Here is a 24,645-nt window from a genome sequence, read left to right as displayed (position 1 = left end):
TTCTTCTCTCTCCGTCTATCACGAAATATTCCTCCTTGCAGTTGGTCGTGTGGCTGTTAGCATTGGCCTCCATTGACGGTATCATGGATTATTTGGTGCAGCATTAAGCACTAAGATTGCGTGGATCATTAACCAACTCATTTAATGTTCGCGTGAATTTTGTGGCTCCTCTATAATGGTTAATATTTTATGATGAATTGCATTTCTGATGCTATACCTTGAATTGAGAAAAATTAACTACGGCAGCTATATTTGAAGTGTTAGTAACTAGGTTAATTGATGACAGAGATGGTTGTGATTAGTTTGTTTCCACATGGATTATTTGATTTTTCAGTAAACATTAATCCTTTCGCTGACATGACCGTTATAGCCCTCTAGGAGTTGTGGTCTCTCTGGGACGCTAAGGATTAGCATTTTAAAGCACGCGTGAATCTTGTGGCTCTTCCTAAATGGTTATTTTCGGTTCCCGTAGTTAAATTTCTGAAGGTATATCCAACATTAAGCATACAATTATTAGAATGAAAACCCCACAGTACACTACGCAATACCTGCACCATTCGTAACGCCATGATCTCATGCTCCCACCATCCCGTGAGTAGTAGATATGTGCTACTGTATCATCTTGTTATTTTAAAAAGATATGTTTAGTTTCAGTTTTATCGTAGATACTAAATAAAACTGATTAATGTTGCGATTGAATGACTATGCCACCAATGGCAGAAGTTCCACTCTTCCATATCTTGCTGGCCATTTGCGTGTATTTCGCAGTGAAATATACAACACTTTTTGGTAATGAGGGATATTTTCAATATTTCTTAGAATCCCTTCAAGATGTGGAAAATTGCTCTGGAGGAAACGTGCGAGCAACAGTTCTCTCCAAGCAAGGGATGTGTAACTCGTGGGTGAGCATCACACGGTCCTTGGTGTAACAACAAAGGGGATCGCATCCTTTGGCGTTCAATAAGGGTAATTTTTACTCATAAGGAATTAAAAACCCAGAGAAAATCATCTATGTATAAAGCTATTAAGAATAAAACTCTTAGCTTCCGTATTATTTCTGAATAAATTTAACAATGACATGATGTTGTACATTACATCTCGCTGATTACCTGGGAGAGTGTGATGCAGCTAAGACTTTTGCGGGGCCGGGGATGGAGTATTGCCAAAATTAACCATAAAAAGAAGTGAGATCACCGCAAACATATTATCAACAATTTCCTCATTTGTATTCGAATTGCGAAATACCTTTAAATGGAGGAGTTAAAATTTGGTGCCACAAGAAATATGAAAAGAAAATATTGTCATGACCAACTCTTGCCCAAAGTATTCTATACTCTGTAGATAACATGGGGTAACAGTTTCTTAATTTATTCCTGTATCGCCGAAAATAGCACCATTGATCTTTTACAACGGTATTTTTAACTTGATAATTAAACGTATACGATTATCTATGCTTTGGATAGGGGAAATTTACCCATGCGGGACTCGAACTCGCGACCTTTTGTGCCACATGTAAGGACTTTACTCTCCAGCTACCAAGGCTTGCTAAGTTTTCACTGAGCAACGGATAGACATTGCTGCGTTCCTTCTCTCTCACTCTCTTTCACGAAAATGTCCTCGTTGCAGTTGGTGGTGTGGGCTGGTTGGCTGATAGCCTTGGTCTGCATCGAGGGCACAGTTTTCTCCGCCTGGGTGTTCTACTCCCCCGGCCGACCTTACGACCCTCTCGAGTCCGCACTCTATGGAGCCTTCCATCGCATCACGTGGAGCATCGGTACCAGTTGGATCATCATTGCCGTCTCCACGGGCAACGGGGGTAAGCGAAGAGCATAGTAATAGAAATAAAAAAATACTACCACTAGTAATAATAACTAAATAAATCATACTTATGATAGGATATGAAGTAAAGATACTTTGCTCAGGTCCACATAAATGTTTACTAAAAAATGAATCAACATGTATCTCTGCACTGAAAAATCATCAGGACAATCATCAGTGGTGCCACATTTGCAGAATTATCAGTGAAACACATCGACTCGTTTTTTAATAAATATTTATGTGGAAAAGTATCTTTACTTCATACCCTATAATGGAATTTCACAAAGTATCAGCCTCCACCATTCATTATAATATTTATGGTGTTAATATGCTTGAAAATGACCTCTGAATGTTGTATTTTGACAGATATATTGGCAAAGTTATTCAAAATTCTCAAAAGTAGACCGGATCTGCAACTTACTTAATATAAATTGCAGTTCCAAATACTCACAATATAAATTCAACCGATACGAACGAATAAAAAAAATGCGAAATCTGATGGAGAAAACTACGATACCAAGGAAATGCGAGGAAGTCCTTATAGTACCAATAATATTCTCCACCAAAGGAGTAATGCCTCACTCTCTATATCAAGGTTTAAAAGATGCACTTGGACTGCCGAAAAAAATATTCGTCCCACAATCAGCAATATTGAACACATGCCGTGTCGTCAGAAAATTTTTAAATATTTGTAAAGGAGAAGATGCGTGGTATAACCCGTACTCTGACCAGAATGATTCAACAAAAAATTGGAAATAATAATAATTTAAGACATTGTCCTATGGAGCATAAATGGTATGCAGAATGAGACTCTGCAGTGAAAAAATTACAAAATAGGGATATGCTATCCACGAATGCAGTATAAAATCAGAAAAGGGAAACAAACAGACATCACATTATTGAAATAAATGAAAGTTAGTGGAACTTTTCCAAAATAATTAAATGCGAACGACGCGTTTCAGCTCACAGAGCCATAATCTGGTACAAGACAGGACAATGCGTCGTACGCATTAAATTATTGGGGATAAGTGCTAATACCTTTCATTTCATTACGCCGAACTTCCAATATATCACGCCTGAATCGGTAGAAATTGTCATATTCATTGAAAACTTGAGGCATAAAAAACTTAAGTGGATAAAGTAGCTTAAAAAATAGAATATTCCGGTGATGCAATAATACTGGTTTACAGAATTCACGCATATGTCGAATTAAAATTTTGCTTTAAAGTTATTTGATATCAATAATATCTGGCCGACATATTTTCCTCTTGACTTAGGCAAGAACTTTTTCATATGTTCCACGAGAGAGAGGCCATTGTTTGAAGATATTGTTATCCCAAATTTATGAAAGATTTTAAATTGCATTATGGATTTTCTCTCACAGTATACGAACCCATTAAGTTCTTGTATGCTGAAGAGTATATTAATGGGTATTAAAGCGAGAATTATTGACTCCCACCAGTCAAATTCAGCCGCCGATTGACAGGGAGAAAAGCCTTTAACATCATCAACTATTGATTCAATGCCAATGCTAATTGATAGATCTAGTAAAGCATTACGGCTATCGTGTTCCCTTTCTACATCAATTCCCATTATAGGAAATGGGTGAGAACGCATGACTCGGTTTGCAGGCTAATTTGATTCTATTACCTCATAGTTTAGGAGAGAGTTAATTGGTGAGCGGTGAGATCTCATTCATAGCACGGTGATTTTTAAGGGCGAAACATATGTAGGCATTGATTAAGCCTTATATACTCAAAATATAATTGGATCAGTAGGTTATCCCGGTATACTACGATAAAATTACCGTAGCGTAAACAGACTTTCAGTGGAAGCAGATTTTTTAGTACCTATCGTTAATTTGAAAAAGAACATTTTTAATAAAAAATTCAGGAATTAGAATTGGGATAGGTATCATTTTGCTGAAATTTTTTATAAATTCGGCTGGCATAATAATCACGCATAAGCATTAAATTAAGCACGGGGAGCAGGGAAAGTTCACTATATTTCACTGTGGTAAACAAAAATTAATCTGCAGCTCTAAAAACCTGTTACGTGTTACATCTTCCATGTATCTGATGGTGAAACAATGTTAGAATGACTAAAATAACATCAGTATATGAGGGAATAATATGAGTGCATGAGGGAATAAATAATAGCGTGACCCAGAGTGCCCTATACGTACCTAGATCAAGTAGGTAGCTACATTTTAAAAGGTAAAAGTATTTTCAACGTGAGGTTTTGAGAAATCGAAATAATGGCCAGAAAAGAGTGGAGAAGAATTTTATTACCAATCAAAAGATTGAATATTTCTTAAGATAGTGTCTTCAAATAAAATAATATGAGTAGGTATATGAGGGAACTTACGTAAAATGAGGAGACGGAGAAATGGCATCAAAAGAAACGTTTTCGACGTTGTAACGTTTTATTTTATATCCACTACTAACCAAACAAATAATTTTAGTACAATTCAAAAAACCAGCTCTATATTTTAATACTTGGGAGCAAAAAAAAACCAACATCAAAAAGCCACCATGATTATCACAATCCCATTTATATTTTGTACTACCACTCACTGAACCACCGCCATGTACTGCACCATTGTGGATCTTGAGTTCTTCGTATCCCTTTCCTCCCGTTCTCTTCTCCTCTCGTAGGCGCCTCCTTTTCTCTGCGTTCTCTTCTTCTCCCTGCCGATCTTGAATTCTGCCGTATCTCTTCCTCTGCTCTCTCAATACACCGCTACTTTAGTCTTTCTCCCGATCTTTCTTTTCAACACGTCTGCCTCCTCCTTCTCTCCATACACGACTGCCCTTTTTCCCTTCACAACAATCTCCCCGTCCCTCACTACCATTGTTAGTTTGAAATTACATACAAACAACATGGTGGCTTGTTTATGTTATGTTACAACGTTTTGAGAGTATTAAATAGATTAGATTAGATTAGATTATTATAGATTAAATGAAAGCATTTTTAAATAGTAACTTTTATTTTAATTCCGTGGAGTGAGAGTGCTGCCCAAATTTATTTAACAAATATACTTACGATTTATCTTTTATTTAATTTTCCAATGTCCTTTGCGACCGAAAAGACTTCCTGAAGCCGTTCTTGGTGTGGCCTCCGATCATTACTCTCAGCAGAATGACCTACTGCGCGTTTCTCTCACATGGCGCCCTCCAGCTGTACACGGTTGCCTCTGCTCGAAGTCCATACTACGGCTCCATATATCACTTGGTAAGTGGCAAATAATATCTCTAAAATTTTCCAGATTCCATTAAAAAAACTAAGAGTTCACTTTAAATTCCAATTCATATTTTCAGATGACAAGAATTGGAAAGGTAACGAGTACTGTGGCCTTAGTTAATTTTTCCTCATTTCATACGAAATAAAAAATGCAAACTCGAATCCTTGTCATAGTATCAATATTAACTGCATAATATTTAGTTTCAAAGGTCTGTGCCCATAAATTGTTACAACTAGGGAAGTTGTCCTATGTAATCTAATGGGTTTCATCATTGCTTCAGTTCCTAAGAGTTAATTAAATTAATCAAAGGGAAAATTATAACTTCCGGACTCTTTTTCTGAATCCTCATGTATAGATACGGCACTATTTGAAAAAGAAAGTTCTTGCTTCTGTCCCAATTTTCTCATACATACTTTATTGAGCCAATCATTCATTCTCTGAAGTTTTCATTACCACGAAGACAAGGAATTAAAGGTGAAATTCTCATTACATACGAGGAAAAATTCTTTTTGAAGTTTTCCACTGATGAAAATTTTAGTACTAATTCTTTATGAGGTAAGGAACTGGTACTAAATTTTTCAGTATAAGCTCACTCTTATTTCTACTCTTACCATGAATATACTCACATTCTGGCATGAAAATGAGATATTAATTACCTACGTGACCCAGAGTGCCGCAAAAATACCTATCAAGTCGTTAAATTTAAATGATAAAGTATTGTCAACACGAGAATTTACGGAACCACAATAAAGTTAGAAAAATAATTTCCTCACAAATTAAAAAAGAAGCATTTCTTAAGACAATGCATTCAATGAGATGGAGAGACATATTTATCCACATCACCTTTAATTTTCACCTAACAAAAGAATGGTAAACCAAGTAACAGCTACATTATAATTGACCGTAAAAATGAGGATAAGACGTAAAGTCATATATATATTCTCACATATTTACAAGCCTAATAAATTTATGACTTTTCATGGAAGCAAATTCGTTACTCTGATAAACATTACTTTCAAAACTATAAACTCACGCAGTTTATAAGCAGTATGGGGATACTATATAGAAATAATATTTGCTATTATAGACTTTTTCTCAAATTCGCGCCTTTCAAAATTCGTTCATGTCCCCGATACTTCAATGGAATAGAGTAATAAGCCCAATTTCACGCTTTAATGACGCCATGAATCTTTTGATGGCCTTAATCCTAAAAAAAAATTTCCCCTTTCGGGAGCTCTATATTTACGAATTACACATGGAACCTTGTGACGGGGGCTTCGCTGGATATTAGGACGTTATCGCGAGGGGGAGGAGGTGGAACAGCGTAAGCCGGAGGTAACATCAAAAAAATATGACGGATACGATCCGATGTTAAAAGGGTCAGGGCGATCATTCTTTCTTAACGCGATGTTTCATGAATTTTTCCCCTCCTTGGTACCACTCATCGATTTTTCTCTTCGTTCTCAGATCTGGCTCTCAGCCGGCGACATAGTCCTCTCCTTCGGCGCCTCGTTCGTGCTGACTCTACTCTTCGAATCTCCGATTATTGGACTCGAGAAGATTATCCTCGGGGGAGGAGGTAAGTACCCAATATATATCCCTGTTGCCTCCACATCTTCTTTTCTTATTTTTTTTATTCCCTTCCCTCACTCGGGGTCGTTCAAAGAGAATTAGGCCTCTTTTCCACACACACACACACACTCATAGACTTCCTCTGGTTGGCTTCGTAAATAATTTCCCCCACGTGGCGAGATATCACTCCGAAATTCAATTACCGGAGAAATTTTCGACCTTTCTCCCTCTCTCTCGCAGACAATGCTTAACTTGCAACTTTTCGCGGGTCGTGAGCGCTCGTTCTCTTGCGCTCGAAAAAATTATTCTGCTCGGAGAGGAAGCGAGTATTCTGAGAAACTGGGAGCAGTGGTATCTTTAAGCTATTCCTGCCTCGGTTTATGGCCACTTCCTGGGTTCCTTCAGTTAAACTTATGACGCACACGATGAGCCTTTTTCATCGAATGTTTATGCAGAAGAGTTCCAGGGCTTCCGTCCGGGTGATGAGGTCCACGACTGCCGATGTTTCGACGAAAAAGCTCGCCAGGTCGAGGTATGGTATGGTATTTGGAGGAGGCGGCCGATAGCTGTGGTCATCTGCTCCATGAGGGGAGGGTAGGTAAGGAAGGGTGGAGAGAAACTCGGAGTCAGCATTAGCCTGACGTTAACGAAAGGCGCCAAGAGAACCATGGCTAATCCGGCGGATGTAGTGTTGCGCTTGAAATGGCCTCCACACACATCATTCAAGCAAAGATCGGGCGTTCTCTGAAAATTCTTTGACCCACCAGGATTTAAACCCGAGCCCACGGGGTGGGAAGCCAACAATCTAGCTACCTACACCATCCCGATCCCCACCAAGTAAATTTTTTTACGTTCGACGAAAATGTTGACCATCGTCATCAGGGGCTCTCATTCCAGTTTGAATTTGGTCGGACTGTATACAACCCCTCTAGTGCAAGTACGAAGTTGATTGGTCAATTAATCTTATGATCGAGTTCCCCAGGTTTTCCTTAGATGTGTCACGATGAGACAATTTCACAATGGGATGGGTGTCACAAGTCAGGAATCCTGTGTCACGATTGAAAGCTTATTTATTAGCCAGATTTCAATGGCCTTTTTCACCACACTATCCCAGAAAACGATGAAAAACTGTTCCGTTAAAATGTCGGTAATCACTGATCTCATCACCCGAACGGAGGCTAGAAGATTCTCCTGCTTAAACCATGTATCTTCCCGTTTAGCTTTGATAGGAATGCATGTATCACGAACGGTCTAAACACTAAAAATGGGCACGCATGGATTATATAATTCACTACAGTGCTATTTGAATGTATTAGGTAAGACACTACATAATTTGAGCCTCGTCAAAGCCACCCAATAGGAGGTAAGATACGAGAATTAACGAGAGATGAAATTCGTAAGAAGAATTGGGCAGGAAAATGGGTTAGAAAAGTTGAATTTTTATTAAAAATTAGACAATGCTTATAGGTATCGCCTTCAAAATTTCTATAATAATGGTGCTTTGCGGGTGTAAATGTTTAAGGATAATTTTTTTTACAGATATTACTGAAATTCCTAAATCATAAATTTAAACCATTTCTTGCACAGCTAATTGCAAATCATGGTCCTATCAAATATACCTTAATGTTTTTAAGATAATGTAAGTATATTTAACACAGACAGAATGAATATTGGTTGGGGAGATGAGCGAATACCAATGAGGAACTATGAGATTTTTTCAACATTTTCTCGGCAATTAAGGAATTGCTTTCCAATGCTGACGAGGGAGATAATTCTAATTCGCTATATAAGAAAAAGCATTTTACTAAAAACGTTTTATAGCGTAGATAAATCGCATCTAGAAAGAAATTGTAACTAGAATGTGACCCATAAGCTTAAACGGGCTGAATTTTTACAAAACTCTTTACATCCCTATCTGCAACCCTAAGCTCTCAGAAAATCGCACTACAGTTCTTTCGATAACTGAGCGCAAGACGGTGAGGGATAATATCTTTTTCATAAAACGTCACATGCATTGAATAGCAGTGATGTATGAATTATGAAATAAAAACGCTTCGCAGTAAAACGTTTTACGAATTCCAAATAAGGGATAAGTGCCATCTGCGAAAGTAATTGGAATCAATATGGAAAGGAGAAGGTTCAGGAAATATCATTTTTCCATCGCGCTATCATGATTCTACTCCATTCAACTTTAATGAGTCATACCGGTGGAGGTCTTAAAAAAAAGAATACTCGCCATCTCTTCTCGAGTTGCTAAAAATCACGTTGGAAATATTAGAGCCAAAGATGGCGGCCACTCCAAATCGCTGCATCACGATTCACATCGAGGCACAACGTTTGAAAGAACATAAAATTCGCATTTTGACAATGCATGACCTGAAGAAGATTTATTTAGCGCAAGGAAATTCAATAAAACTGCAGTGAATCCAGTCTTTGACGACCTTTAATGAATGATTCGGTATTTTATAGCCTTCATTTCTCCGGTAGTGCCCTCTAAAGAGAGTCTAATTATATATGGCATCTCCACTGGAGATGTCTCAGGAGATTCTCTACCCTACTTTTAAGCAAGAATTAGAATTTGCCAACCTCTCTCCCCAAATACTTACGCAAGATTTTTCTATTTAATATGATTGATTTACATGAAGGAAACCTAATATTAAATTCTATTTTGCGCTAAATAGAATTCAATTCAGGCGTGCACGCTCGATTTTCTTAGCAATTAATCATGCTTACAATGAAAATAGCGATATGTTTTTAAAACTTTACTATTTGTATTAAAATATTGATAAATTTATTAGAGTATCTATCAATAAAACGTTATCACCGTACGTAATGCTACTTTCTTTCTGAGAGTTCTTAGAAGAAAAATTTTCTTTGAGCATAAGGGTAACCGAACTGTGAAAATGAGCATGCACTCGAATGGGCGAACATTGCTCTTCACATTTTATTGAAGGAGAAGCCCTCCAATGTTTTATTCGAGCTTTCTCGACAAAAGAGTAACACCTTCCCGTCTTACGTAAGCAAAGGTATGGCCCCCCCATTCCACATCAGGTTATCATCCCCCCGCATAAGGTTAAGTAAACAAACTTGTAACACCCCATCACCAAGACTTGAATACTTAATACTCGAACGTTACCCTAACACAAGGCGAAAGAGTCACAATTTCTCATCTCCCCTGAACTCAGCGTATAGCGCCTATCTTTCATGATCGTGGCAAAACTGGCTAGCCTACTAATTCAGCTGCTTCCCTTCTCACGGTTAATTTTATACTAGTATTCCATTGCAACGGTGCCTTTTTGAAGGGAATGGGTATAAATTATGAAGGCTATACGAGCTTTGCTTTACTCGTATATTTGCAATATGCTTTTAGATTTTACTAGCCCAAAGTGGCTCCATATCATTTAATATTCAAAATATCATTAAATCTTCCAATTTGTAATTAAACTGACGGTTCACTTCATCTAGCATTAAAAGCTTCCGCGAGGTAGCTCTGAAATATAAAAAGTTCCTATATTAACAGCACAAAAATCAGCCAATGCAAAAACACTTTTTGTATCGGATACACTACAACGCACTTGAGTATTGTCCATCGATACGAAATTTCGAGGCAGATTAAATTTTTCCATCCTTAACTGCTGGTTGGTTAAATTCAATGGGTACTTTTCTTCCATATTTCGTAATTCCTAGTTTTGGTCTATAAATGAAGTCTAAATAGCTTCAAAAAAGAAACAATGCTGAAAAGATAAACTGATTAATTAGTTTATTTCAGCGGGAAATAATAATTGAGTAATTTATAGCAAAGTAGATGCCTAATCTCCCATAAAATTTTGGAAGTGGACAATTCCGCTTGACCTGTCGCTTTTCTGGCCCAATTACACTTTTGAGCAATGACGTTAATCGGCCATTTGACTCGTCGTGCATGATTTGGCCAGGAATGGGTATGGAAAATCATTCAAATGCATCCAATCGTGCGACAATCTAAATACAAGTAATGCCGAACAGAAAATAATATCATATCGAAATAAATTATTTCAGGTCAAATCATGTTTTAAAAAATATATTGAGTTGTACAGATGTACATGTCAGTCTACAAATTCATCAATAAAGTAGACTACCGATGCTTGTAATACCTTTACCCCGTAACTGGTAGATAAAAAGTTAAATTAATGAAGAATGCTTCTCCCCCGTTGGTATATTATTCCAATGAAATCCGAGCCACATCACTATGCTTAATTCACTGATAAGCTATTACTGCCGCTAATTCCTCATCATGGGCCAATATTTAAATAAAAAAGTACAGTTGTCTTATTATTCACAGGACTGGAAGGACGAGAGTTACCTCAAAAATCAACATTCATTCAGCGTGCAAAAATGACTTTCAATCCGAATATCATTACCTTTTTAAGAATTAAAAGATACACCAATGTCATACAACAGAAAAACAGGCATTTAAAACTTTGCTAATGCCACAGAAAACGAGTAAGCACCTCTGTTTAAAGATTATCCCCAAGTCTATCCTGTGGCCAATGATATAAGTCATTTGGGCCGTCGAGGCAAAAAAAGTAATCACGTAGTGATAACGGTCAGTAAACAAAAAAATCCAATCTTTCCACCAAAAATATGCAGATGAAAACCAGATAAAAATAGCGAATTGATGAACATTTTCAGAATAAAATACTTCAACGAATGGTGGTACAGAGAGAGCTTCCTAGAGTTGCCATTTAAAGTAGAATGCAAATTAACCAATGCTAAAATATGCTATGATAAAGCGCAGCAATATTCTCTGCTCATCGATGTAGTGCTGAAACAGAGGCATTCATTTCAAAGGGACGCCAAAAATGTAGCCATGGTTTAAGAACACTTAGTGATTAATTAAACGGGTTCTCTACAACAGAGAATTTTATTACTGGAATCCGTTACTTATTATACCAATGTATATACTGCATGGTATCAGAAATATCGCAAAGCACCATAACAATATGCATTGATTGATGAAAGCCTCAGCATCCAAAAATAGTTCTCTCCTAATGTTTTTCTAGGCTTATGTTAGAGGTGAATGAAATTTGTAGTTGGTTATTCTTAGGCGTTTTTTCTGATTTTTATTAGCTTTAGATAACGGAATTTAATGAATTAATTGCCGGATCTTGCTATCATTAATGAAATACCTTCTTGTGACTAGCCAGCATTAGCTGTAACGATGAAAGGAACCATAATTAATTACCTGTCCCGCTCTACCCTGAATACGTGTTGTTATATGCCTGTGATTTGCTATGGGGTAAGAAATACCCTAACGTATTCGAACTAGCCTTAGGGTTAAATCAGTGGGTCACAGTATCAATGAAACCACGTAATTAAAAATAAAATTAAGAGTATTACAATCGATACTTATTTCCCACTGAAGTAAACAAACATTTGTATACTTTGTAAATTCTTTTTTATGGTAAAATTTATTCACAACGCATAGCGTAATTATCGGGTCGAATTTATATAAATTATTGATATAAATTCAGTATTCATTTGACGCGCTGACGACTCTTTGCGTCGCCATTCGTTGTAACTAACTTTCGCCATTAAAAAGTGTGCTGGTGAACAAAAAGTTTCATTTACTTAAACTTATTCAATCGTTTCAACATACCTTGTTGAATACAGATGAAATTATTTTATATCCAATTTTAATAAATATTTTATTTTTAGGTTCGAGAGATGAAGACGATTTGGAAGGGAAGCAAGATGGAGGCGCCGCGAACGGAGGTCACCGCGGACATCTAAACAACCAAATCCAGGAGCTGGAAGGCGGGTCCGGACGTCAGAGGAAGAATATTTCCGTGGCCGTGCTCGAGCCATGCAACCGCAGCGAGGACATGCACTAGCTTCACGCATGATGGATTTAGGAGCGAGGATAAATCATTTGAAAGACTTGTCTTCCCTGCATTCAGGCAGTGACGACACTGTTTCCCGGACGTGTGGTGTGCCTAAAGAAGTCCTCGGCAAAGACAATTCCGCCGTTGGGAATACATGCATGGATCTCGGACTTGAAGACGGAAGGCGTGCTCGGAGTAGCCACGTAGGATGCACGGAAGCACGCAGTTCCGTGAGACGAGTGTCTTTGTGTACACACGCAGTTTTTTTACCCCTCGCCTCGTCGAAGTTTGCGCCGGTTGAAAGTTCCACTGAGTTACCTCGCGCTATTTCGGCTCATATAAGACGCACTCATTACGCAGGGAACACTGTCCTAGGGTACCACAATATCAACATGTTCTGTATAAAGAATTGCAATTTCCTACTATCAGAAAAACAATATTAGGAAGACATTTTTAGTACACTATCATTTACGAGTCTAAATGGAATACAGCGTATCGAAAACAAATTGCTAAAAGAGTGGAAAATTACTATTCTTTCTACAGTGCATGATGGAGCAGCTCCACCTCGTTGACTTTGGTACTTGAAGTTAAAACACAATATTATGTTATACCCATGAGGAATCTACCGTTTTAAGGTAGGTTTACATGGCACATTTTCCTTATCTCCCCGTTCTATATCTCTTCCCACATAAGCCCTGCCTCTTCAGCTCCGCACAAAGCCTACTATTATGCAGAAAAGTTATCGGGCTTTCTTGCAGATGACGAGGTCCATGGCTGTCGACGTCGACGGAAGATATTTCCATCGTCATATGGGATTCTCATGCCGGAGTGAGAATTTCAGGTTACATGTACTATATGGAACACGATCATAAAAACGGATTGACTAATCAGCTTTGGACTACTGACAACTGGTCGGAAGTATATGGGGCACGACTCTCAAAGCAGCATGAGAAGCCCTGATGACGATGAATTACTCTTCAGTCGAAACGTAGGCAACAATGAACCTCAAAACCCTTAATAAAACCCGAGAACTTCTGCATAACGATTCGTTGGGAAAAAATCTCATCGTACAAGCCTACTATTATTCATTCCACCCACGAATCCGATCCTCTTCCTCCCCTCCCTCGTTTTCCTAATATCCTTCCTCCCACCACTGTTTTCAAAATACCCTAACCCTAAAATGTACGCTCAATCACGCCCTTACTCTCCTTCTTATCTCCTAAATTCTTCACAATGACCTACCGCTATTTCTATTAAAAGGTACAGTTTTGGTCGCAGTTCGGCGGAAATATTTGATATTTAACATAATGAAAGCATTTTTCTATTTCCACACTTTTTTATTTTTACCGACCCAAGATTCGGCACATTATGGAATATTTAAGGCTTTCCTTGAAAATAGTATTATGCGTCGAAATCTGGGTCGAAAGAAATGAAGAAGTTTGGAAATAGACAATTGCTTTCAATGTGTAAAATAACTATTACATCATAAAGAGCTGGTCTCCATATAATTGTCCCCTTACTTATCCCACTTTCACGTAACTTACATAAGCTTTTTCTATTCATAAATTCCCCATTTTCTGATTATATCTTTTTCTTTTAATACCTGTTCGAAATTGGTCCAATAAGCTGCAGATAATTGAGCTATTGGGATGATTAGAATATCAAGGATGGAGAGACAAGCAAAAATTCCTGTTAAAGGTAAAAAATGATAAAGTCATTGAGTTACACCAAAAAGGAAATTACTGATAAATTGACAAAAATTTAGTCCATCTGGTCGCAATAGAGGTGCTTGTGATAACAAAGAATTTGCCCAAACTTAGATTACCATAGTTGAGTTTTAGCTAATTAGCTCATTGAGTTTTTCATTCATTCATTCCCATCACATTCTCAAAGAATGACTTCTCCAGCTTCATATGCATCCTATATTTTACATAGGAAAATTCCAGAGGGTTGCAAAGCGATTTTTCATCTTTCACTTCCCCGTTTATTCCCTAAGTAGAGAGCGTCTTTTATTAGCCGGAAAGTAAGGCACATGCCGAAACGACAGGGACTGGTAACTGTTCTTATCGGCGTGAGAGGTGGCGACGAAGTTCGCAAAGCGTTAAACTAGTCAAATATGCGTGTGTGGTGGCGGCGGCTTGTTTGCGGATGCCGCTGGAGTCTGAACTCTTAAGTGAGAAAGGTTCATCTCGTCCATAGCAAAAATGGCAAAGACGTTTTATTTTTTTTCCGTGACTGAATTGCTGCATTAGTTGTGTCATTATTGCAATACCGGAAAATGTTGAATCTCGAAAGACTGCATAAAGTGACCGGTAAGTTAATTAATATTAGTGCAAAATGCTATAATTATGTGAAATATATTTGCTTATTTTGCATGAAAATGTGTTTTATTATTCCCACATAATTATGTTTGTTTGAGAAAGATAATATTTGAATCCAAAGGTATAAGGCGAGAAGTTGTGGTAAATTTTAATAATACAAAAATGTATTCATACACATCCACTGCAGGAGACTATAAAATTATTTCCAAGGGCTATTGAGCTATCCTCTGGGCTGGTTTAAGTCCTTAGTTAGTGAAGTATTGCTAAAGTATCTTTACAGTCATTTAAGTCGACACAGTAATAAATTTTTGTATCATTTCACTTTGAAGATAATATTTATTCGCCATAGAGGAAAAATTGAAAATTAGGGCATTAGAAAATTAGAATTACCATGCATAAGAAAAATATAAATTCTTTTTAACTCATCTTTTTACGAATCCACATCTGTTGTCCGATAGCCGCTCAGGATCATAAAATATGAGTGGACTTACACTTCGATGATTTTCATCACAATTAGCTCTCGAGAAGTAATTCAATTTAGACAGTGCTGTAGTTGGGAAAAAATTAGGCGGTAGGTACTCACCAAAATTTGCCAACGGCTAAACGTGTATTATTCATCCGGCCGCGATTGAAATGTCAAACAACAACTCTTATATTAGTTCCGAGTTGTGCCACGGTATAACTCAGAACAAGCAAATAATCATTTCCGATTTTTCTTTCTGAAATCCATTGGAAAATTTACAGTAGAACTATTTTTTACAGATTTAAAAAGGTAGTTTAACCGGTACGCTTAAAGCGAGTTTGGATTTTAAGGGTTACGCCGTACCAGCTCGTAGCGGCCCAACTACAGCACTGAATTTAGGACAATTTTTACGAACGTATTCTTCAATATTTACTAAACTAAGTGATTCAGTAAATTTTAAAGACTTATAAATTAACTCTCAAAACAGGACGTTCTAGCATATTTCAGTTGGGAAAATCTCTTCATCCACAGCTCAATCTCGCAAGCATTTAGCTTCTCACTGAACCTTTCTCCCAGCCGCTGGCAGCTCCCTTCCCAAATAGCCAGCAAATGAAGTTTGATCAACGTCAACCTGAGCAGACCGTGCGTCAAGAAGTTTTTCGGCGTCGAGGGCAAAACGTTTCGCTGTATGTCCATTCACTTTCCTCCTGCCCTGAGGGGGAACCACCCACTTCATGATGGACAGGCCCCTCTACCCAAAAACCTCGCCCACGGCCGAAAATTTCCCAAGAACTCCTCAGAAAATTCGAGAAACTTATGCTGGAGACTTCTCCATCTTTTCGTCCGAGTTTTCGATGTGCCGTATGGTCGGACACGCCTCTTGAAATTTGGGTGCCCTGGACTGCTGCCCAATGCTCCGGCCCTGACCGCACACGCAGTCGCCTGCTTTTGAAGTCTTAACCCGAGGGATTATATTTTTCCCCGTTCATTTTTCCCATGGAAAAAGCCAGTAGATGGAACGCCGTTGGGGGGTAGACTAGTTTACTACTAGAGGTAATTTATACTTTGATGATTGCAACCACACATTGCCCGGGAAATAATTTAATATAGAGCCCTTTTAACGTCAAGAAATCATGGGTAAAGGCCTTCGAAATGTGATGCAACAGAAGAATGATGAGGATCAAATGGATCGACCGAGTTAGTAATGAGGAAGTACTATGAAGGACAGAAGAGTCTCATGAAAACCTTGACAAGAAGATGTAACAACCTTATAGGCCATATCTTGAGACATGATGACCTGATGAGGGCAATAGTCGAGGGACAAGTTGATGGCAAGAACGGAAAGGAAGACCTCGCATGAAATAGGTGAGAACGGATGTAAAAAATAAGACATACGTAGGTGTGAAAAGATAAGCAGATAGGAGAATTGAGTGGAGAGCTGCGTCAAACCAATCTAAGGATTATTGACCGATGATCACGATGATGGAGGGGATAATTTATTTACTTACTACTTTAATTACTAGAATTGATATTTTTCTACAGGGAACTACTAATTTTAATTCATTTTCATTCTGAAAATAATGCCAAAAATACTTAATTTCGTTTTGCTTGAGAGCATATCACATTCGGCGCGTAATCTTGTAGTCGATGAATTCGAGCACTTCTAAGAGCGCACATTTTAATAAATGTGTTGAAAGGCAGGTATCGTAAATTAAGAATAAAATGAAATATATGGTGTATAAAAAGAAGCAATTAGAATGTACCAGCATAATTCGTCAAAAATTCAAAGACTTGTTTAACGCACTTTTCCACTCAATTCCCCGATCCGTTAAACTTTTACCACTCACTTATTCCTGCTCTTTCGCTTTCTTCTTCACCTTTTTCATATATTTTATTGGAGGCCTTTTATTTTCCGTTCTTGCCATCCCGTTGCGTCTCAACGATAATCTTCATCAGACCATCGTGTCTCAAGATATGGCCTATGAAGTTATTCCAGATTCTTTTCATTCTTTCTGTTTAAATTACTCGTTAAGGGAGAGCCTTCCATTGAGGGAAGGAATTGGCCAGAAAAGTGTAAAAAACAGCAAACCACGCGTGGGCTGTAGAGGAGGCAAGTAATTAGTTGAGAAAAGTTTACGCATTCGGCATCTGTTCGTGACGTCATCGAATCATTTGAGAAAGGGTTAATTACGTCCATTTGTCGCAATGATTAGTTTAACAATCAAACGACCTATCGAAAACTGAAAAAACGAAACTCTTAATATTTCAAACACTACCAAAAATGATAATAGTGAAAAATAAGCGAACAAGCATATTCCAACCATTTTTAAATTTTATTTAATTTCATAAACCAGTGTCCCCGAAAACAGCCACCAGAAATTTTGACCTCTTACGATGAACATTCGAAAATAAACGATCAAAAATACCCTTGCACTGGACAGGGGCAGATTCCGCATCAGTTTCCGAAGGGGGGGATCATAATTTGGCTCCGAGGGGTATGGATGGGGAGGTGAGACTCGAACCCGCGACCTTTGGTTAACAATCGACCCTTTCTACTCTACCCCGCCGCCACCTAGGCCAACCACGATGGGGCCGACCATTTCCCGCATGAGGGGGTACTTTGAGAGATCAGGGAAAGAGGATTGCACGAGCCGCCGGCAAGGAATCGGCGGGGAAGAGGTCGTAATGATCGATGGCAATTCGCGAAACCTTTAGCGTTCACTTAATTACCTGCTCCTCGCTGACCTGGTCCGATATCGCGTGCGCGCAGCGGACCCCTCGCCCGCTGAAATTAGAACCCCTCTCGGGATCGCGTAGAGGCACGTATTTATGCGGTTCTCATTTGTCGATTTCCGCCCGCACTTGCCGATAGCCTAGTTCGCCACCCGAAATTTGACACCGGGCCCACTTAGCGAGGGGCGTTTAAATCCGGAATTTCGCGGAGTGGACGGTAATGCCTGCATTTAGTGTGGATGCGGTCTCCTCTCTCGTTTCATTCTCGTGGTGGACACCTCGCGAATTCACACCACGTGCAGCAAAGCGCTCAAATTGACAGCAACGAATTTCTACCGGCACCATTCGGGATCGAAAAAAATCACTCTAAAATGAGTACCTGAAACATGGAAGATCATTTAGGCGCGTAAATACCTCAAAAATAAATTTTGTTGAATTCCACACAGTATAAATTTAAAAAAGTCCAAGGTTCACCTCTTGATAATGACCTTAAAAGGTCGAAACCGGTCGAGTTTTTAATGAAACGTGTCATACAACCAAGTTTATTTTTGAATCTATCATGCCACCATTCCACCAAAAGAACTCGCAAACCATTGATTTCATACGTGTTAATAGCTCATTCAATGTGGATTCGTATTGCAAATAAGCATAAAAAATTACGATGAATATATATTTCAAAATATAAATCTTGGGTATACCTATAGGATCCAGTATCAACACACGAGTAATTTCTGAGGCTACAAAAAATAAATACATACCTCTATGGTGGTGAAGTGAAAAAGTGACAGCCCATCAGAAGGTCGCGGGAACTCATGCCTGGAAGGTAGTCTCTTCGTAGGTCGTGAATCCTCTGGGAAAGATAAGCCAAACCTCGAATGTTAACGGCTCGAAGAGAAAATATCATCTATAAATAATTTATGTTTAATATTGACGCACATAAAGAAGGGTTTTATCCAATCACTCAACTAACACCGTTGAAAAGACAGGTAATAACTGTATTTGTCAGAAAAATAATTAATTTCACTAAATTCCACTCAAGTTACGCACATAGCCTATATCACTGTTTCCACACATAAAAATTGAGAGAGTTTGAAATTATTAAGCCTCAGAAACTCACAAGGAAATGATTATTTCTATTTTTGTGTACCTAATCAATACTAATTTTCATTGAAAGCAATTTGAAAGCAATATTTTTAGGTTACTTTGAATGCCAAACCTCGGTAAAATTATAAATACGAGGAGTTGCGTTCTGCTAAGAGTAAAGAATATTTTGGATCGAAATATGTCTTCATCAGATAGGGTTGGAAATGATCATGTAAGAGTAGAAAAAAGGACCCTAAATATGAAGGACTTAGTTGCAAGAAGCAAGCGTACTAGAAAAGTCACCTGAATTACCCCAAATCTCCATAATCGTTACCACAAAACGCGCCAGAGAACGAACGGTCAGTTTATCAAGATGTTCAAGTACACTTCATTCAAAGATATGACTAACTTGTACGCCCCAATTTCTGAAGAGTGTTTAAAATCGCTCCGCGGCATCGGAGCGCTGCTTTTAATGCTTAAAGGCATTAGCCAATATTAGACCTGAACTATGGATCAGATTCGGGGAGGAAAATTTTGGAAAACCTCTAGATGCATGCAAACGTGTTCTCGTCAATTCTTGGTCCACTTTGCTTTCGGTAACACTCACTGGTAAACAAAGCTAATGGAGAGATGAGGTTAATCCTTTAAGTTCGGAGGATTCCCTGGTAAAATTGATGGCAATGAATGGAACACAGTAGGCATGCTCAAACAATCGGATAAAGCGATTTTTAATGATTAAAAATATCGACGAGGCTGGCGGAATGTGTGTGTTCTTTCTAGAAAAGCCGAAATAAAGCTTTATTTTCTCTGAATACTCATATTTACAAAAGAGATAAATTAAATTTCGCATGCTGCAAGCGATGGATAAAACACTGCAATGGATTGAAAATAGAAGGTGGAAAATCCACAAAGAGTTCTCACAATGTGCCCTAAACCGCGTATTTAGGGATTAAAAAAATCGGGCAAATCCCTGTTTAATATGCACGTTGAATTTCAAATGACAAAGGGACATGAATAAAGGTTTCACAAACATGCCTTTCTATGGACAATGGCCAAACTAAAATTGGTGATATGGAGCTCGCGAAGCGGCAAAATTATTTTTGAAAAGGCAGGTGTCATTATGAAAGTAACTCTAGTGTGCAACAAGCCTTCATAGTTAATGGTGCCACGGAAATAATCCTGTGGAAACGGCGCAAATATTACTGTAGAGTAAAATGCATCACACCATTGCGATCCTGGCATCAAATTTCCTCCGGGGGGGATTTTCATCCTTCATTACCATCACTGATTGAGGTACACGTTTTTGTCGAACCTTCGACGTACTGCGGTAAAGGCTACAGCGATTGTGTGTTGCAAGTGGCGAAATTTGAAGCTTTTGTGGAGACAAACAGCGGCGCGAAACCAAAAAAAGAAACGTGTGACCAACGTGAGGGAAGGGAAGTAAAAATGTGCACATTAGCATGGCATAAAACAATTACGATTGAAACGTACGCCTAAATCCAAGTTGTCCTCCCAGTGATTATATTTTCCAAAGCAATACAATGGATCGAATAAATACAAATAGGAGACAAAAATGCTTAAATGTCGATTCCCAGAGAAAAAAAAACATTTCGACATCTACCAACACGCTTTTCCTGCCGGTTATATTTTTTTTATCACCCTATTCAGCGCCACCACGTAAATGCAATTAAGTGGAACAGCACTAAGGTATTTTTTTCAACTACACAAATAAGCCACTCCAATAAAATTGAAAGGAAGGAGATGGATTGAAGTGATTACACAAAAATGCAATTTAAAATCGAACCGACATAAACCTTCGTCCAAAATCGACGTCGTCCCACAATTATATTTTGGAACGGAAACAGGTAGCTGGAAGGATAAATTTAGAGAGCGAGGTTTTTACCATCGTGGATAATGAAAATAGACCACGGGACCGGGTAAGCTAATAAGCTTTTGGTCAACTGAATTTTTCCAGCTTATTTAGCGTTATTGTGTAACGGCGATGAATACCCGCGGATTCATAAACATGGACGCTGATGGTGACCAGATTACCGAAAATTACGAGTCTCTCTCCGCTCCGGATAAGGGCTGCTCGTGCGTACATCCAAAACCAAAGAAATGCGACGAAAAATTGGTCAACCTAACCTTCAACTCTCTCGGTCTCTCTCTTCCAACACCATCGAATTCAAAGCATAACAAGGTGAAAGACTCACGGGAAAAAGTTTGTAAAAATTTGAATTCATATTTACGCGCGTGGACGAGAGATAGAAAGACACAAAAATATGAAACAGAACAGAAACAGACGATTCTTCTAAAATGACCTCATTAATTCCATTCATGGCCGATCCGTCGTCGCTGAATTTTTAAAGCCTGGGAGCTGGGGCCACCCTCGCACAAACACTGACGTCATCGTGGGTGGAGAGGTGGGATAGGATGCTTTACTCTCGCCGTGTCCACCGGTGAATCACGTGACCTGTGCGGCATGGCGGGGCCACTTAATATTCGTTCCTCGTTTGAACGGAGGGCGGACAATATGGGGCGGGGCTGTCGGACCTTTGAATGGGCCAATTGCACCGAGATAACGGTCGGCTCCCACACACGGGAGGAGAGATACACGCAGAATAAGATATGGAGTGTTGGTTGACCGAAAAAGCAGACTAAGGGTAGGATAGGTGGCGATATATGACGAATGGCGATCATTGGCAGCTCCATTGATGCGCCCAAAATAAAATAATTAAAGATAAAAGGGCATTTTCTGGTGAAATCGGCTTCACTGAATATTTCTCTCTTTTATCCTGCATCACTCGTTCAAAGTGCATATTTTGCTTTGATCTCGTTGAAAAATATTCAGGCCCAGTGACCGCATTAAATGTTTGGTTGCAAACGGTTTCTGTCTTTAAACTCACAGAAAAATATCAAAAGGTAGGTAGATAGGATTTGAAATTAAAAAAAATAATTTATTTTGGTTGAAATAATATTTTTCATTTATAAAATGAGCAAAATTTTCTTTACACATTTCACCCATGTCATAAAAATTTCCAAGCAAGCTAAATAACCAACCAAACCAGTCTATAATTTTTCTTCTAACTTCATTGTTTTGAAGAAATAAACCATAATAAATATTTTAAATCAAATATGAGCCTGGAGGTATTGCGTTTCTTTCCTGCACGAAACACTTTTCCCAATTTTCATTGTCAGCAATATTGACACCAATATTTTTAGGCTGCTTTAAATATCAAACCTCGGTAAAATTAAAAATTTCCCATACGTTGAGATAAATTTTTCGTAAATGAATTTCGCAGAACTAAGATAATGTAAGTTTTCTCGAAACCTGAAATACATTCTCACATACTACATCACTACGTCTCGGCAGACCGCATTTTGTCTGTCTTTGCGACGAATCACTCGTTGAAATCCAAGCTATGAATATTATAATGATAAGTATACCGGGACTAGCCGCGGTGATAACTTTTACGGAGTCACCCGCAATTCACAAATTGTGCGAAAAATCCACAGAGGAAAACTCATTCGCCTTGACCGGGATTCGAACCCGGATCCCGGTCAAGGCGAATTATTTTTCCTCAGTGGATTTTTCGCACCAAGCTATCACCTTCAAATATATAGTATACTCTGATCAGCGCTTACCAATATCTCAAAATTAAAAATATTGCACCTGAGGAAATTAATATATAGATTAATTTTTTTAAATATTACGTCGGTAATTATGGAGGCCAAATCAAATGTTGACGAGAGTCTAATTTTTAAAATCTGAAAAATTTCTACCTTATTTAGCATCGCTGTACAATGGCGATGAATACCCTCGGAGTCATAGGCATGGACGCTGATGGGCATTAGATGAAGGAAAAATGTTCAATACGATGGTTTACGTTTAAAAAGTGTGATTCGTGACGATAAGTGATTGGTCGAGTGAGAGTCAAGCGTATCGCTTCTTGTTGAATGCCATCGTATAAACAGACGAAAATTCATTGAGAATAATTAAAAAAATAGACACTTTTCCAATTGGAATCATGCGAGTATCAGTACCGGGCTGTGACTTGTATTGACCGTGAGACGCGAAATAGCGGTGTTTTCTCCTCAGGAATGCTTTCCAAGTGTGCTAGCCATCATGTTGCTTCCAAGAACTTTCACTCTCATACATTTTGCATGGCCAACCGGAGGGGTTTAATCTTGATTAAATCATTTTCAACTCGTGAGTGTCGTGCCTCGAGGTTCTCTTACCAAGCAAACATCTCGGGAAGGCAGAACTGCTCCGGGAGGGCAGATGAAGGTGGCTAATTAACACTCTTCTTCGGGTTAACCTTTGAACACGCGCCGGTCCCACGACGTTGGCCTATTCGGATTTGGCAAACTACCAGGCTTCTTGCTTCCAGCACACTTTTCGCCCTATAAAACCAAATATATACCTACCCTCGCATGAAAAGGTCATATTGCGACTGAGCTAACCTGAATAAACACTTTTTGCATACTTAAAAAATTATTGCTTTCATTGCTAACATTCATTGCACCAAAAGCTGAGCGATAAACATAATCTAAACTACTCTATGCTCAATCCATTTTGGTGAGCATTAAGTTCCATGGAAATAAAATTTCCAATCTAGGCAAATGAAGTGTAATTAAACACTTCAGTCATAATAAGGAAATCAAAACCATCAAACTCATTCCGGGATCTCGGATTTAGCCATTTCAATATTTTTTGCACTCACAGAATCCGATTTCTGAACAATGGGAAAAACTCTTGAGTTTCTTTCAAGAGAACATTCAAGTGAATAAGATGGACATAGACCAGGCCCCAGTCAGCTCCGTGGTAGCTTGATTTATGTTGTCACATTTTAATTGGGTTTCAAAAATGTCCAGCGCGAGGTATGCGAAAGCAATAGAATAATTGGATAATCGATAAAACAGAAATATTAAACCCGGTTATTATGGCACCACAAGTAATATCTCATTTTCCCGTGAAATTGGGACCGCTTTATACAACATCGATACGACAGAAAACTTTTGTAAACCATTTAAATGCGTCGTGGGTGACAACACATGTAGAGGTTGACTGGAGAATCCTGTACTGTGATATTCGTGGCTTAATCTCTCAAACGGGCACTTTTCCATCCTTTATAAGCCGAATGTTGCGCCATTGTCGTATGAATAGCGTTATTATATTCCAAGTACAGCATTTAGTTGCTCTAGTAAAATATGAAATATTTAGGGTAGGGGGCGTAAGTTCACTTTATTATCCACGATAAAATAGAAATATACCTTGAGATGAGAGATACCTAAAAGAAACGAAAACATGATCGGTGGTGGAGTTGTGTTTTAAAGCGTGGAAATTACTATTGGTGTTTTATATTTTAGCGTGGATATATCATATTTCCACCACGTCACGCCAGAAAGGGTTTCATGCGATCCTTTTCCTATTCATCTCGCTCTCCGAGACTTTTATTTGGGTGTCGGAACGCTTCACTCGAGATTTGAACCTAGTAGCCTCCTTTATGTAACCCAATTCTCAATTCTCTGGTTCACCGAACTCCCCAA

General features: G+C 38.5%; 1 protein-coding gene across 1 annotated transcript in view; it reads left to right on the top strand.

The window, feature by feature from the left end:
* LOC124162987 (nose resistant to fluoxetine protein 6-like) overlaps window positions 1-14,825 on the top strand; it is a 90,532-nt gene extending 75,707 nt beyond the window's left edge. The window contains exons 10-13 of the mRNA XM_046539770.1: window positions 1,627-1,816; window positions 4,910-5,052; window positions 6,530-6,641; window positions 12,329-14,825. Coding sequence (XP_046395726.1) covers window positions 1,627-1,816; window positions 4,910-5,052; window positions 6,530-6,641; window positions 12,329-12,504 — 621 coding nt within the window. The 3' untranslated portion in view covers window positions 12,505-14,825. The remainder of the gene's footprint in view (window positions 1-1,626; window positions 1,817-4,909; window positions 5,053-6,529; window positions 6,642-12,328) is intronic.
* Window positions 14,826-24,645: the final 9,820 nt, after the last annotated feature.

The sequence above is a fragment of the Ischnura elegans genome, chromosome 7 (genome assembly GCF_921293095.1).
Source record: "Ischnura elegans chromosome 7, ioIscEleg1.1, whole genome shotgun sequence".
NCBI lineage: Eukaryota > Metazoa > Arthropoda > Insecta > Odonata > Coenagrionidae > Ischnura > Ischnura elegans.
Note: the sequence above shows the minus strand (reverse complement) of the source record. Positions and strands in the feature narration are given on the sequence as shown.